Consider the following 13,389-nt stretch of genomic DNA (forward strand, 5'->3'; position numbering starts at 1 on the left):
CTTCAAAGCCAATGGAAGCTGTTGGAAAATCCAGTTTCCATAACGGTAAACAGAAAGATGCTTGCTGGCTCTTTCCACACATAACCTAGCGACAGTCTCCTCTATGTTAATTTAAATGTTTCAACTAGAATAGGAATGGGATCCTATTAGCTTGTTCATCAGCAATAGGGTCCGTCTCAAAATGTTTCTGTGGAGTAAGTAAAAGGAGACACGTATGTGACTGCAGACAACCTGCAGAGGCCATTGACTGGGAGGGTGGCCTTCCATCGAGTCGGGACCTCTCTCCCCTCCCACAGAGCAGCTCACGCTAATGGGCCATGAGCACCCATTGTATTCTGGCCTCTTTGGGTTTAGACCCCATGCGGTTCCGAATGGTCCCAATGGCGACAGTTACGATAAAGACAGAAAAAGGCTCTGTGTGCTTTTAGCTTATTTTGTTCCATTTTTTAAAAAATTGATCTAAAACAAATGATGACAAGGGTGAAGAGCCTGGCCCCCTGGCAGGAGGGAGGGTGTGCCTCACTGAAGGAAGCTGCTGACCTCCAGTGACTGTCAGCAACACGTGCAGCAGGCAAGCGTGCCCCGCCACCCTCCCCCACCCCCCAATGGTGGAGATGAATTCAAGTCCATTTGCAGCGAGAGAGGCATTGATAGACAAATCAGAAGCAGTCGTTGGGACGCTGGAGTAAAACGAGGGATTTCAGGTTTCATTGTGTTAAACACTGAGATAGGAAAAGTGAAGAAGAGAGGGGACTCCTGAGCGAGCCTCAGGTGCTGTGGCCCGAGGGCGCCAGGTAGGGCCATCAGCCCTTTGGCTCCATTTCTCTGCGGGAAGCAGGATGGGGGAAGGTCTGGGGGCCTGAGGAGGAAGGCTCTGCACCAGAGGAGAGAGGGGCAGAGGAGGGAACAGGACCTGGGGAGGGAGTGGCTGGGCTCCAAGGGAAGGGCCAACAAGTGGTCCTGCTACTCCCCTTGCCTTTCTCCTCCCCCAGGCCTTCTCCCATTTTCCTGATTCTAGGACAACCCCACGTCTGGAGGTAGATGTGGTCTAAACGGCCCGGGGGAAGGCTCAACTGGCTGATAAACACGACAGGGACATGCTCACGCTCGCCAACAACATGGACGCGGACACTAAGATCCTCTGGAGACGTTGGGAACAAGGAAAAGGCATGGCCAGACGATACCTTTCCTTCCACCTGGGAAGTGGGATGTCCACACTACCCGCTAGGCATAGCTCAAGAGGCGAATGGTCCAGATCCCAGATTTTATACAAGAGCAACGTGGAAACAACAGAGATTCTGAGCTTTCCGGTGAACACAATCGGAACAAATAACGGTGCCGTTTCTGTGGTTAACCTCTGGCTGCTGCTACCCTTACGCTGTGCCCTTTCTCCGTGTGGTTTATGTCAAATGCCTGTCAGATGTGCTCACTTTTGAGTCTCTACTGAGGACCCCAAAGCACTGCGTGGAGGCCAGTGCGGACGACTCCTCGGTGGGAGACTATCTACTCCCCTGACAACCGCCGAAACCCTGTTCTGTCCAGAGTAGCTGACCCATTGCCAGATACACAAAGTTCCCGATTCACAAACACATCATGTTCCAGAAACCCATCTAAATTTACATGGGGATCTATTTTCCCACAGAAACAATGTTATAAATGGTGGTAATGTTCTAATAGGCCTCGATTTCATAAAATGGCTCGACTTCAGGACAGAGAGCATGCCCATTTCTTAGAGCATACTTTCAAAATAAAAAAAAATATTTTTAGGGAAGCTTCAGAATTAAAAAAAGACACACACACACACACACACACACACACACCCCACCCTCTTTAACCCAGTTTCTGCAGTGAAACATTTTGATGATGATGATAAGAGCTAATGATTGTATATACGTTTGCTTTGAGGGCTTTTCTATTAACTAATTTAATCTTTTTAAAACACTACTACTGCCCTGGCCAGTGTGCTAAGTGGTTAGAGCGTTGGCCAGCGCACCAAAGTTCTTGGGTTCGATTCCTGGTCAAGGACACATACCTGAGTTGCAGGTTTGACCTCCGGCCCTAGTTGGGGTGTGTGAGGGAGGCAACCAACGGATGTGAGATGTGTCTCTCTCACATAGATGTTTCTCTTTTCTTCTCTTCCTCCTCCCTCCCTTCTCTTCCACTCTCTCTAAAAATCAATGGGAAAAATATCCTCCAGTGAGGATTAACAACAACAAAAAAAATCACAAACCAAAAACAAACAAACAAACCCACTCGACTATTAAGACAGCGCTGCTCATTATCCCCATTTACAGTGAAGCCACGTGCAGGGAGGTCAGATGGTTAACAAAGGGCAGGAGCCAGGATTTGACCCGAGTCCAGGGCTGAGCCAGGGGCTGGTAAACTGGCCCGCCGGCCACTCTGGTCTGCCGCCTGCTTTTGTAAATAAAGTTTTATTGGCACCTGGCCTTGTTTGTTTGCTTACATGTTGTCTGTGGCTGCTTTTGTGCTACAAAGGCAGAGCTGGGAGCTGCCACAGAGACCCCTACCTCATAAGTACTTACTCTTAACCTTAGGCCTGCAAAGCCTAAACCAGGGGTCCTCAAACTTTTTAAACAGGGGGCCAGTTCACTGTCCCTCAGACCGTTGGAGGGCCGGACTATAGTTTTAAAAAAACCTATGAACAAATTCCTATGCACACTGCACATATCTTATTTTGAAGCCAAAAAACAAAACGGGAACAAATACAATATTTGTATTTGCATGTGGCCCGCGGGCTGTAGTTTGAGGACCGCTGGCCTAAACTATTTATTACGTGACTTTTTACAGAGGTTTGCTGAGCAAGGGTTACACCATCCTGCAGCTGCCATGAAGGGAGGGCCGACCCTCCTCTCTGACTCTCGCACGCACCTCCCTGCAGGCAGTGGAGGCCTGGGACTGGAGGAAGCCCAGGCACCTGATGTCCTCGCCAGCGATGGGCAGGCCGGAGGACTGCTGACTGGCACAGGGCGCCTCATGCTCAAGCCTCAATCAGCTTCCTGCCTCATTTCCAAAAGGAATTGAAGCAGGGCCCACAGGAACCCGGCAGACAGGAGGGAGGGACTGCTTGCTTCCATTCATGGCTGAAACATTATTGAACAAAGAACAGATATGTATTTTACGTTTTTGACTCAGGGACCTCTTGTGCTTCATTTGAAGACGACCATGGAACAGGTTAAGGCCGCCGACGCACTGCCTGGGAGACAGCGGTCAAGGTCCTGGTCAGTTTTGCCTTCTGGGCGGATGAATGGCTCCCAGGGGATGATGCCTTACAGGGTAAGGTCATTTCCAGGCATCCCGGGAATTTCCCTGGCTCCTAAGAGCTTCACTCACTGATCATGCTGTTGGCCAGGATTTTTTAAAATCAACAACCAATTTGAAATTTTTTCCATGTTCTTATCAGATGAATACAAGCACAGTGGCAGAGTTATGACTGCTGGGGTGTTTTATTATTATTCTTTCTTCCATCAGACTGAATGACTTCAGATTTCTGGGGAAGGATTTGAAAACCACATTTCGGGAACTCTTTCTAGAAAACAGAGCTGGGCGTGCAAAGAATAAGCATGGCCCAGAGTAGTGATTTTCAGCTGGTGTGCCACAAAAAAGATTTTTTAAACATGTACTACCTGGCCATTTAGCTGGGGGCCCGGACCTCTTTCCCTTTAGATTGTCAAATAAAAAAAATGACAACAGCCAATACAATAGCTGTCCAATGTGAATGAATCCAAGTTATGCCTATTTTTTTTTTTTTTTTGGTCAGATCAGCAAAAGATAGAATATATTTTTTGGTGTGCCGCAGAACTTTAGTCACTAGCGTATGGGTGCCCTGAGATGGACAGGTTGAAAATCGCTGCCCTCGAGGAAGGATGCTGTTCAATGAGTGAGTCCTGCCCCTAGAAGGACCAGCTGCCAGGTGGTATTTCATTGATCTGACTCACCACTGACTTTTAAATGAAAACACATTGCACTCAGCTGAATGAAACTGCTACCAGAGGCTGGGAAAGTATCTATAAAAGAGTGGGTGGGGTGTGGGCGGACGGGTATGATGGAAAGCAAGTCTGTAATGCAGGTCCAGGGAGAGAGAGGAGCAGAGAGGGGAGGCTGGAGACAGTGGGAAGCGATCCAACTGTGACTGGGGCCTGAGCGGGAGGGCACGGGGTAAAGCCAGTCCCCCAACGTGCATCCTGAGGCCTCATGGCACCCCATTTGGGAGGGCTGGCTGTCCCCCAGCTTCTCAATAGTCTGGTCCTGGGGAAATGTTGCAACGGTCACGTTTACAAACCCCCACAAAAAGCCGCTGTCTGAGCAAACCTCTGCCTCGAGTGGGACCTGGACTTTCCCTGTAAATGCAGATGGCAGGTGTCGTAACATCCCGGGCGACTTTTGACACCATCACTCGGGGCTTCCTGCCCAGTCTCTCGCAGCGTGTTTTACAAACGCTCTAAGCAAACACGCTAACAGAATCCCAGCAGATTCTAGGAAGCACACGCTGAAAGACGATCAAAGGGAAAGCTGGGATGTGAGTTCGCACAGGCGCCCCGCCCCGTGCATGCCGCTCGGCGGACATAACCTTTCCCGTCTGGTGGGACTGGCCCGTGGCCGGTGCTCCACCGCAAAGGGCACGGCTCTCCCGGGAGGGAGGGCAGCCACCGGCAGGACGCGCACACACGGCCGCTAACCAGCCTCTGGGGAGAAACGAAACGCTGCACTCTTGGCCGCAAGCCCTCTGGTCTGTGTTGCTTTTTTTGAGTTTGGAACTCTGACCTTTATAAAAAACTGGACTCGCTGCCCAGAAAAACAGGAAGGCCACTCACCAGGAAGCCCTGGAATGAAGCACTGAAAGTGGGTTAACGTTTCTCCGCCAGCAAAGCGACGTCTCAGCCATCAACGCGGGTGCCCCCCTCGTGATGCCAGACACCGTTCCCCGCCGTGGTCCCCACCCGTGATCTCTAATGACCGCTCCACGGCGGGACAGCCAGTGAGGCTGTGTCGTCCCTCAGACGGGCCGGGCCGTGTGGCATTGGGGATGGGGCTCCTGTCCTCAGCTTGGGGTGGAGGAGGCAGTAGATAATCCAACAAGTGGAGAAAAAAGCAAACAGGAAAAGGGCTGTGCCTGGCATAGTTGCTTGAAGCTACCCCAACCCTAACGTGCATCCCTGTGTACCTCTGCTAGAAAACATTAGAAGGCAAACACAGATACCCAGTGGGGAGCAGAGAGAGCTGGTGGCCTTCCCCACAGATCTAGAGCCAACATGAAGATGCTGGCGAACCAATAGCCCACCAAAACACTCCCAAGTGAAGGCCACAGTGACCCCTGCCATCTGGAGGCACACAGCCCCTCCTCCTCACGGGAGCCCTGCCCGGCGCCCCAAGACGTGCAAACCAGTTTCTTATGCAGAGATCAGCCGTGTCCTCTTCCCAGGACATTTTGTTTCCATTCTCTAGACCAATGGTTCTCAACTGTCCTAATGCCGCGACCCTTTAATACAGTTCCTCATGTTGTGACCCAACCATAAAATGATTTTCGATGCTACTTCGTAACTGTAATTTTGCTACTGTTATGAATCGTCATGTAAATATCTGATATGCAGGATGTATTTAGGCGACCCCTGTGAAAGGGTCGTTTGACCCCCAAAGGGGTCGCGACCCACAGGTTGAGAACCGCTGCTCTAGATGCTAAGAGACACAGAAAGCCAACTGCCTGCAAAGGAAACGCGGATCAGGGAATATTCCTGGTTTCAAATGAAGAGAAGGAGCAGCATTTCAGCTGCTCTTTGCCTTTCCGCCGTGGGATGTGACCGCACCAGCCTGGCCCTGCCTGAAGCGAAGCTTTCTCAAGGAAAGGGGCCCCGGTGGGTGTGTGGGTGTCCGCACCTCGAACTTCTGCCTGAGCTCCGCGTTCCCCTCCTCGTCCCCTTCTGGAATGGGCACGTTGTAGTACTCCCCTTCTTCTTGGTTCAGCAGCTTGTACCTTTCAGAGATGGGAGGGAGAAGAGTCAGGCCCCAGGCTCAGCAACCCCTCTCCCTCACCTCGCGCCTGGCTGCTGCTGCAGGCATCCCGCGGGGAGGGGACAGCCAGGCAACCACACAGCCCCCCCGTCCTTTCAGACGGGAACCCGCTGGTTTCCAGATCTCTAAGTGCCCTGAGGTTCTGAGGCCACCAGCCCTGGGTGGACACAGACATCACCACCTGGGCTTCCTTACCATCCACTGGCCGGCATCTTCATCAGCTCCGAAACGCCGAAGGAAAGCGACCCCATGAAGTCATTCCTTGTCGTCCGGTCCCAGTCCCAGATTTCTATGGACAGCCGCCGGTCTTTATCGGAAGGTTTCAATTTGCTACAAATGAATAGACACACACACACACACGATTACCTTGATTGTGGTTTCCTGGGAGATACCCCATGCTCATGATCTGAGCTTGAGCTTAATGCAAGTATTAATCTCAATATTCAATTCTCTTCCTGTGACTCCCCACTGCCAACAAAGAACCAGCCTCCTGGCAAAACCAATGCTCTAGACTAGGGGTGAGCACAGGACAAATCCGGCCCACGGCTTGTTTTTGTAAATAAAGTTTTATTGGAACACAGCCATAACTGTTTGTTTACATATGGTCTATGGCTGCTTTGACTCTAGAACCGCAAAACTGTGTACCTGTAACAGAGACTGTATACCTGTAAAGTCTATGTTATTTACCATCCAGCCCTTTACAGAGCACAGCTTGCTGGCCTCTATTCTATACGATTGAGAGCTATCTTCTTGGCTGACCCCAGGTGAATGGCTCCCTGTGCTCTAGTCTACAAAGAGGACCGCTTGTCTGTGCCTTGTCATCCCTGACTTATTTATACCCCCTTTCCTCTACCTTCTCTATCTCTGACCCACTTTAAATGCTACCTCCTCCAAGAAGTCTTCCCTGCTTAAAGGTCAGGATGACCTTCCCATTTCGATGGCAATGGTGGCGTCGATGTTACTCATTTATTCCATGCTTCAAAAGTTATTATTCAGATTCTTACATCATACCTTGACCCTCACAAGATCCTTATGCTTTTATATCATCTGTAACGTAAGAAACTTTTTGTACAGAGTAGAGATTGATGATAATTCGGGGTCGGCATCATGAAACTCTTGGTAAACCAAGTTATTGACCATCAGACATGAGTGACGTGGTGGGGCCCCCCCCGCCCCCCCCCCCCCCGCCCCCCAGCAGCAGCCTGCGAAGCCTTCGGATTGAAGCCATGTTGAGCGACATCTATAACAAGCCCCCCTACAGGATCTCCAGCCACAAGGCGAGCGACTTTGTGGTGAGTAGGGAGGGCACTCGGTCAAGGAGGAAAGACAAAACTTACAACGTGAAGGACTCGTTCCACTGGGGGTTTAGTGTGGAGCGGATGGTTTTGGTTTTCTGTTTGCTTTCATTCTTGGGATCAGGAATGAGCTTGAGCTTCACGTACGGGTCTGAAAGTCCATTTGGATCCATGGGGATTAGATTTTTCGCATCTTGTACTGTGAAGGGAGAAAGAAGAAAGATGAAATGAGAGAGAGAGAGAGAGAGAGAGAGAGAGAGAGAGAGAGAACCGACCCCCACCCAGCAGGGAGTGGACAGGACAGCACGCGCTTGGCGGCTTGGTGGCCCTGCTTTCCAATCCTGCCTCCTTCACCAGGGAACCCCGCACGGAAACTCACCCTCACCAGCCTCTCTCCTCAGCTAGGGAAATGGACGGGGCATGTTTCCAGTGGCTTAGCGTTGTTGGGAGAATGAAATGAAATGAGGGGCTATGTGCTTCACACAGTTGGTGGTTTGGGAAACGAAGGAGGGAAAAGAGATTCACGCTGTGAGTGCCCACTCTGCCAAGCCGAGGAGGTGGGTGGTCTCCAGGGGACCTGGCTGCCTCCGGCTGCCTGTGAATGCCCCCACCCCAACCCCCCCGCAATCCCCCAGAACTCTGGCAGACGGCTTCTAATGCAATGCAGGAGCACCAGCCTCCTGCGACAGCAGCACAAGGATCACAGAAGGTTAAACACTGGAGCATAAAAGAAAGCTCCCCGACAAGGCCTGGGGATGAGCCATAGGCCCCTCCCTGCAATTAAGCACTGGGATGAATCAGAGCTGTTAAAAAGCACGAAAAGCCCGCATGCCGAGCGAGCGCTGAGCTGCATTCCAGACGGTCTCATAGGAACCGTCGAGGCTGCCAACAGCTCTTCTCCTCCTGGAACGAGTGTGGGTGCGGCTCTGCCATCAGCCCGCGCCGTGACAGTCACTTCAGGCCCATCTCTTCTGAATGGTGATGAGTTAAAATACCAACAGCATTGAAAGCTGCGGGCTTCCTATGGAGACGTTATCCTTCAAGCTGAACGTTTAAAGAGGTTATCAGTTCCCCATGTCACTGAAGTAGACGTGGGTCCAAATCCCCATTTCCAATTGCAGGGAGAACAGCGTGCTGAACACCTGAATCGGGATGGGCAGCGACCGACCCGAGGCCCCTCCTGCTCAGGACGCGGGGCCAGGCAGGCGGCCCGCGCTTGGGTTCTGGCTCTGCATTCCCGGGCGTATCACTCTGGGTGAGACGTTAGCCTCCCTGCACCTCCAGGGTCTTCCCCGGAAAACTGTCCCTCACTGATTATGCCGGTTCCACACACAAAGCGCTCAGGACAGTGACAGGCGCACAGCGAGAGCCCAATGACAATGACGACTATGATCAATGACGATGACGATCATCAGGTGTGAATCCACGTTCCTGGCACAGAACACAGCCGGAGGGACGCCCGGGACAGGCAGCGTATGCACTGGCAAGTAAACCCGTGAAGAGGAAATTTCCTAACGTGGTTGCGGCTGCACGGTGCCAGCACTGTGTTCAACCAAGCAGCAGCGTTGGCGGGTGTCCCCGGCAGGAGCAGGTGTGGGGAAGCTGGAAGAGGGGAGCTCGGGGGGGGGGGGGGGGGGGGAGGGGGGGGGCGGGGTGGGCAACACAAGCTTTGAAGTGGATGATCAAAAGGGCTAGAGGCAGGGGAGAGAAAGAAGGGCAATGCAATGGCAATGCAGTCAGAGGGGGTAAGGACGCTGCCCTCCCCTCCCCAACAGGTGCCGGCACTGGGTCCCCACCTCCATTGCACACTGGAAACAGCTGGGATGTTTCAGCGAATAGGGATGCCCTCCTGCTCCCGGCACCCAAGAGTCTCATTTAATTAGTCTGGGCTGAGGCCCAGGCATGAGCATCTGGTTGGCTTCCCAACTGAGTATCTCTAAGCGTGGTCCCTGGACTGGCATCACTGGCACCATTTGAGGATTCAGACCCTTATTCACGTTAAAAAAAAATCTACTCCCTTTTTAACATTCAAGAGTTAAAAACGCATCACTCAAAACTGACCACGGTGGTACACGGGAAACTGAGATTGTCTGCTATCCATCCAAAGTTACCAGGAAAATAAATACAACGAGAACACAACAGCCTTCCTTATTTCTGGCGGGGACAGCTGCCCGAGACCTGCTCTTGGTTACAAAGGGGGAACGTAACCAGGCTTCGAGTGTTAAGAAGATTCCAGCCCCAGAGAGAGTCTTTTTTCTAGATTGAAAGATGATTGAAAAGAGAATAACTTTCTCGCCGTGTCATTGAATGCTTTTTAATGTCAGGTCAGTACCTTCAGAAATGGTCTCAAGTCCGACCAACAGTCATCGCCCACTGGTGGCCCCGCCCCAATGGGGAAGTAGTTGGGGTGGGGCAGGGGGCTGCTCATTCTGAGGCAGTGAGGGTGTGGGGTGTTTCAGTCTATGAGCACCCGGGGCGGGGGGGGGGGGGGCAAGAATGGACACAGCGCCTCATTTCTTGGCTTTTATTTTCTATAAGAACCAAACTGCTTTGACCCACAGAATTAAGATAGAAAAAAAATCATAAACGATTGCGAATGAGACTTTTTTTGGTAAAGCTCTATTCTGCAGGTAGATGGTCTCTAAACGCAGCCGTAGAGAAGTGACGCAGGCCCCTTGCTCATTCAGCTGCCGCAGCCCTAACTGTGCTCCCAAAGGGGCTGGGCCCCACAGGGAAGGCAGGCAGGCAGGCAGGCAGGCGGGAGCGCGCTCCCCCCTCGTCCCTCAGCCTCCGTGAGGACACATCTGCGCTGGAGGAATCCGTCTGGGCTGGGCGGTGGAATTCGCAGTTTCAGAATGAAAGCCAGTTCTTGATTCCAGAACTTAAATAGGAATACAGAGCACGAACCATCTTACCATCTTTTGGGCAGAGTTGCCTGTTTTGAAATGATCAGCTGTCAAGCCTAGAAAAGCCAGCCTGGGTTGAAAGGTTATTTAACGTGCTGATAATATAAGGTATCATTCCTGGCCTAAATCCATTCAAACATCATGACGATTGGGAAACACCCTGAGGTGCCACCCAGATCCCTGATAGAGGGGGCGAGGCCAGCCCAGAGCACAGCATCACAGCTTTATGACAGTGTGCAGGCACCCATAGGCCCCGGCTTGAGGACCTTTGCTGTTTGCCCTGACAGCCCGGCCCTCCAAGGACTGAGAGCAAAGGGACAGCAGCTTCCTCCAGGCAACTCCTCCTGTGGCCGGGGAGGCGAGGAGGTCTGGGCGCTGGGGGAGGTCCTGGCAGCTGGACGGAGACCTGGCTGGGAGCTGCCCTTGGGTGGGAGGGGTGAGTAAGGTGCTCCGTCCAGGGCAACGGGGTGGGTACATGTTAGTGGCGCCCACTAGCGGCCAAGCTCAGTCTTGGAAAACTAAGGCTGCATGTTGCTATGTGAGGTGAGCGCTGGTCAGGATTCAATAAACCTGTCCACAGGGAGAAACAAAAGCTGCATTCTTCTCTCACAAACAAATGAGAACGGAGAGATTTTCAGTCCCAGCTCGAGCGACAGTGTGTCTGAGGCTCCCAAATACGGACAAGAGGCCAATCGCCCGTGTTCTCTGTTATTTTCATTAACAATCGTATCTGCATTTTAGGGACGCTCCCTCCCCTGGTCCACAGTCACCTGGTACGTGGTGGCACGACTTGGGAGCTGGCGTCGGCTCTGGCGGGTGGGTCGCTAGATACGTTAAATATTTAACTGCACGCAACCTCTCACATTTACTATTTATAGAACCCCAGAGACCCCACCCACACCTGTGAGGCCAGGCTCTTTGTTGGTAATTATTTTGAACCCACACTGCGTAGCACGGCACCTTGGCAGGCACTCAGTCACTGGCTGCAAAATTCACCCTCTCCAGGCCACCCTAGTCCTGTGCCTTTGGGGTCATGCTGCCATCCCCAGGTGCCTGGAGCACAGCTGTCCATCTGTCTCAGGGCTGCTGGCCCTTACAAGACCCATCTCCTCTGACCTTCCATCTACTGCCGGCCCAGCCCAGCCCAGCCCAGAGTGTCACCTCTATAGGCTGATAGCCACTTGGCAGTGGGGGCTGCGTCCCACTCCACACCTGGGTGTGGCGTGTCCTTCTCCTCCCCTAGCCGCCCTCCCACCCCGGCTCCAGGGTCAGCACAGGGTGAGGCAGAACCTCTGAGTGTCCCGTGGGTTCTTGTTTGGCTGAAAAGCGAGAGCAGACAGGAAAGCTTGCACACGGTTCATCTTTGGTTGCAGTACATAAAGCTTCCATGTGGAGGGACTGTCGGACAAGGAGAAACCTTGTGCTCTGGAGAAATGATCGCCGAGCCCACAAAGACTAAAGGACAGAGAACACGGCTCCAGCTTTCAGGAAAAACGTATCAGAAAGGGCAGTTTTCTCCTGGAGGAAAAAATCGCTGTGGAGAAATTCTCAGAATTTCAAGAATGAAATGCAAAGACGTCATCAACCACGAATGATTTTTGATGGGGTCACCACAGCCTGTGATTCTGTGAACAAACTGGGGCCTTGGTGCTGTTCAGTTGTTTGTTTGTTTTTTAAATATTTAAAAAATATTTTTATTGACTTCAGAAAGGGAGGAAGAGGGAGAGAGAGAGAGATAGAAATATCAGTGATGAGAGAGACTCATTGATTGGCTGCACATGCCCTGACTGGAATTAAACCATGACCTCCTGGTTCATAGGTCAATGCTCAACCACTGAGCCACACCGTCCAGGCAGTGCTGTTCAGTTTGATCCACTTGTTCTGGTTCTGCTATGCCAAGTCAGCTGACGCCGTCTGTGTTGATAAAACCCACAGAATTTTGGATTTGATGTCTTCCACACTGATACGCTATGATCCATACATCTGTAATATTTATTCCTTTTTGGCCAAAGACAAAGGCAGGAAGAATGAGATGTACTAAGAATACACCTGCTCAGCCATCCCCATCCCACTAGGCAGAATCCGTGCAAAGACCTGGGTTCAGGGACACCATCATCTCACACTTTGCACCTATCTGTGAATGTCCTGTTTCATTAGTGAGACTCACTGCTTGGTGCTAAGAATGTGTTTTCTGTCCCGGTAAATTCAGTGGCCAGTCACGTACCCAAAACCATAAGCCAGCAACGCTCCAACCCAAGTCCCATTGGGATAAAACTTATGAAAGAGAACTGAGAGGCAAGAAAGGGCAGCCCGGGGACCCTGGGAACAGATCGTTAATATTTCACCACTTTTTCTTTGACAGTTAGTGGAAAGTAAACATTTCTGCTAATGTTCCCTAAACCTGATGTTCTGAAAGGAAATCGAATCTGGGTGTGAGAGAAATAATAGTTTCTAGGTATTGAGAGACCGGTATGATTCTCCATACACAACATAGAAAGACTTTAAGAAATGTTTTTCTTACTAGAGGCCCGGTGCACGAAATTCGTGCATGGGTAGGGTCCCTAGGCCTGGCCAGCAATCAGGCCCGATTGGGGCCTTCTGGCTGCCGGCCAGGTCCTTCCATCCCTGGCTGCTGGCTGGGGCCTTCCTTCATTCCATGCCGCCCCCTGGTGGTCAGCGCACATCACAGCGAGCGATTGAACTCCCAGTCTCCCGGTCGAACTCCCGAGGGGACAATTTGCATATTAGGATTTTATATATGTATATATATATATATATATAATTATAAGACTAATAGATACACATATCATATAAAAATCTAAATACGAACCCATGTCACCCCAATAAATTCAATTTTAAAAATCTAAATGCATAAAGTACAAAGAAGAAAATTAAAATCACCCCCACTTCCGCTCTGAGTGAGAACCCCTGTTGGCATACTGGTGGTGTTTCCCGCCAGGCTCTCCACTCTGCATATATCTAGCTTGAAATACTTATTTTTTGTAGAGTTTATATCTATAAACACAATTTTTGAGGACTCAGTACTTTGTCTTACTGGGTCCACCTGTCACTTCTCAGATTTCCAAAGGAGAAGCCAAGGACCGGCCATGGGGAAGGGCTGCTCTTGGCACAGTGCGTCCTGAGGGCCCTGAGCCCTTGGA

At 51.3% G+C, this 13,389-nt stretch overlaps 1 protein-coding gene across 2 annotated transcripts in view; it reads right to left on the reverse strand.

Annotated features, from left to right (window-relative positions):
* The window catches only part of PRKCA (protein kinase C alpha), a 285,771-nt gene that overhangs the window by 54,397 nt on the left and 217,985 nt on the right, over positions 1-13,389 (reverse strand). For both annotated transcript variants that reach the window (XM_070393096.1, XM_070393095.1), the window contains exons 6-8: positions 7,365-7,521; positions 6,223-6,357; positions 5,893-5,989 (exon numbers count right to left, since the gene is read on the reverse strand). In XM_070393096.1, the coding sequence (XP_070249197.1) occupies positions 5,893-5,989; positions 6,223-6,357; positions 7,365-7,521 (389 nt within the window). The remainder of the gene's footprint in view (positions 1-5,892; positions 5,990-6,222; positions 6,358-7,364; positions 7,522-13,389) is intronic.

The sequence above is a fragment of the Myotis yumanensis genome, unplaced genomic scaffold, assembly GCF_028538775.1.
Source record: "Myotis yumanensis isolate MYYU_CA2020_CCGP unplaced genomic scaffold, mMyoYum1.0.hap1 SCAF_16, whole genome shotgun sequence".
Taxonomy (NCBI): domain Eukaryota; kingdom Metazoa; phylum Chordata; class Mammalia; order Chiroptera; family Vespertilionidae; genus Myotis; species Myotis yumanensis.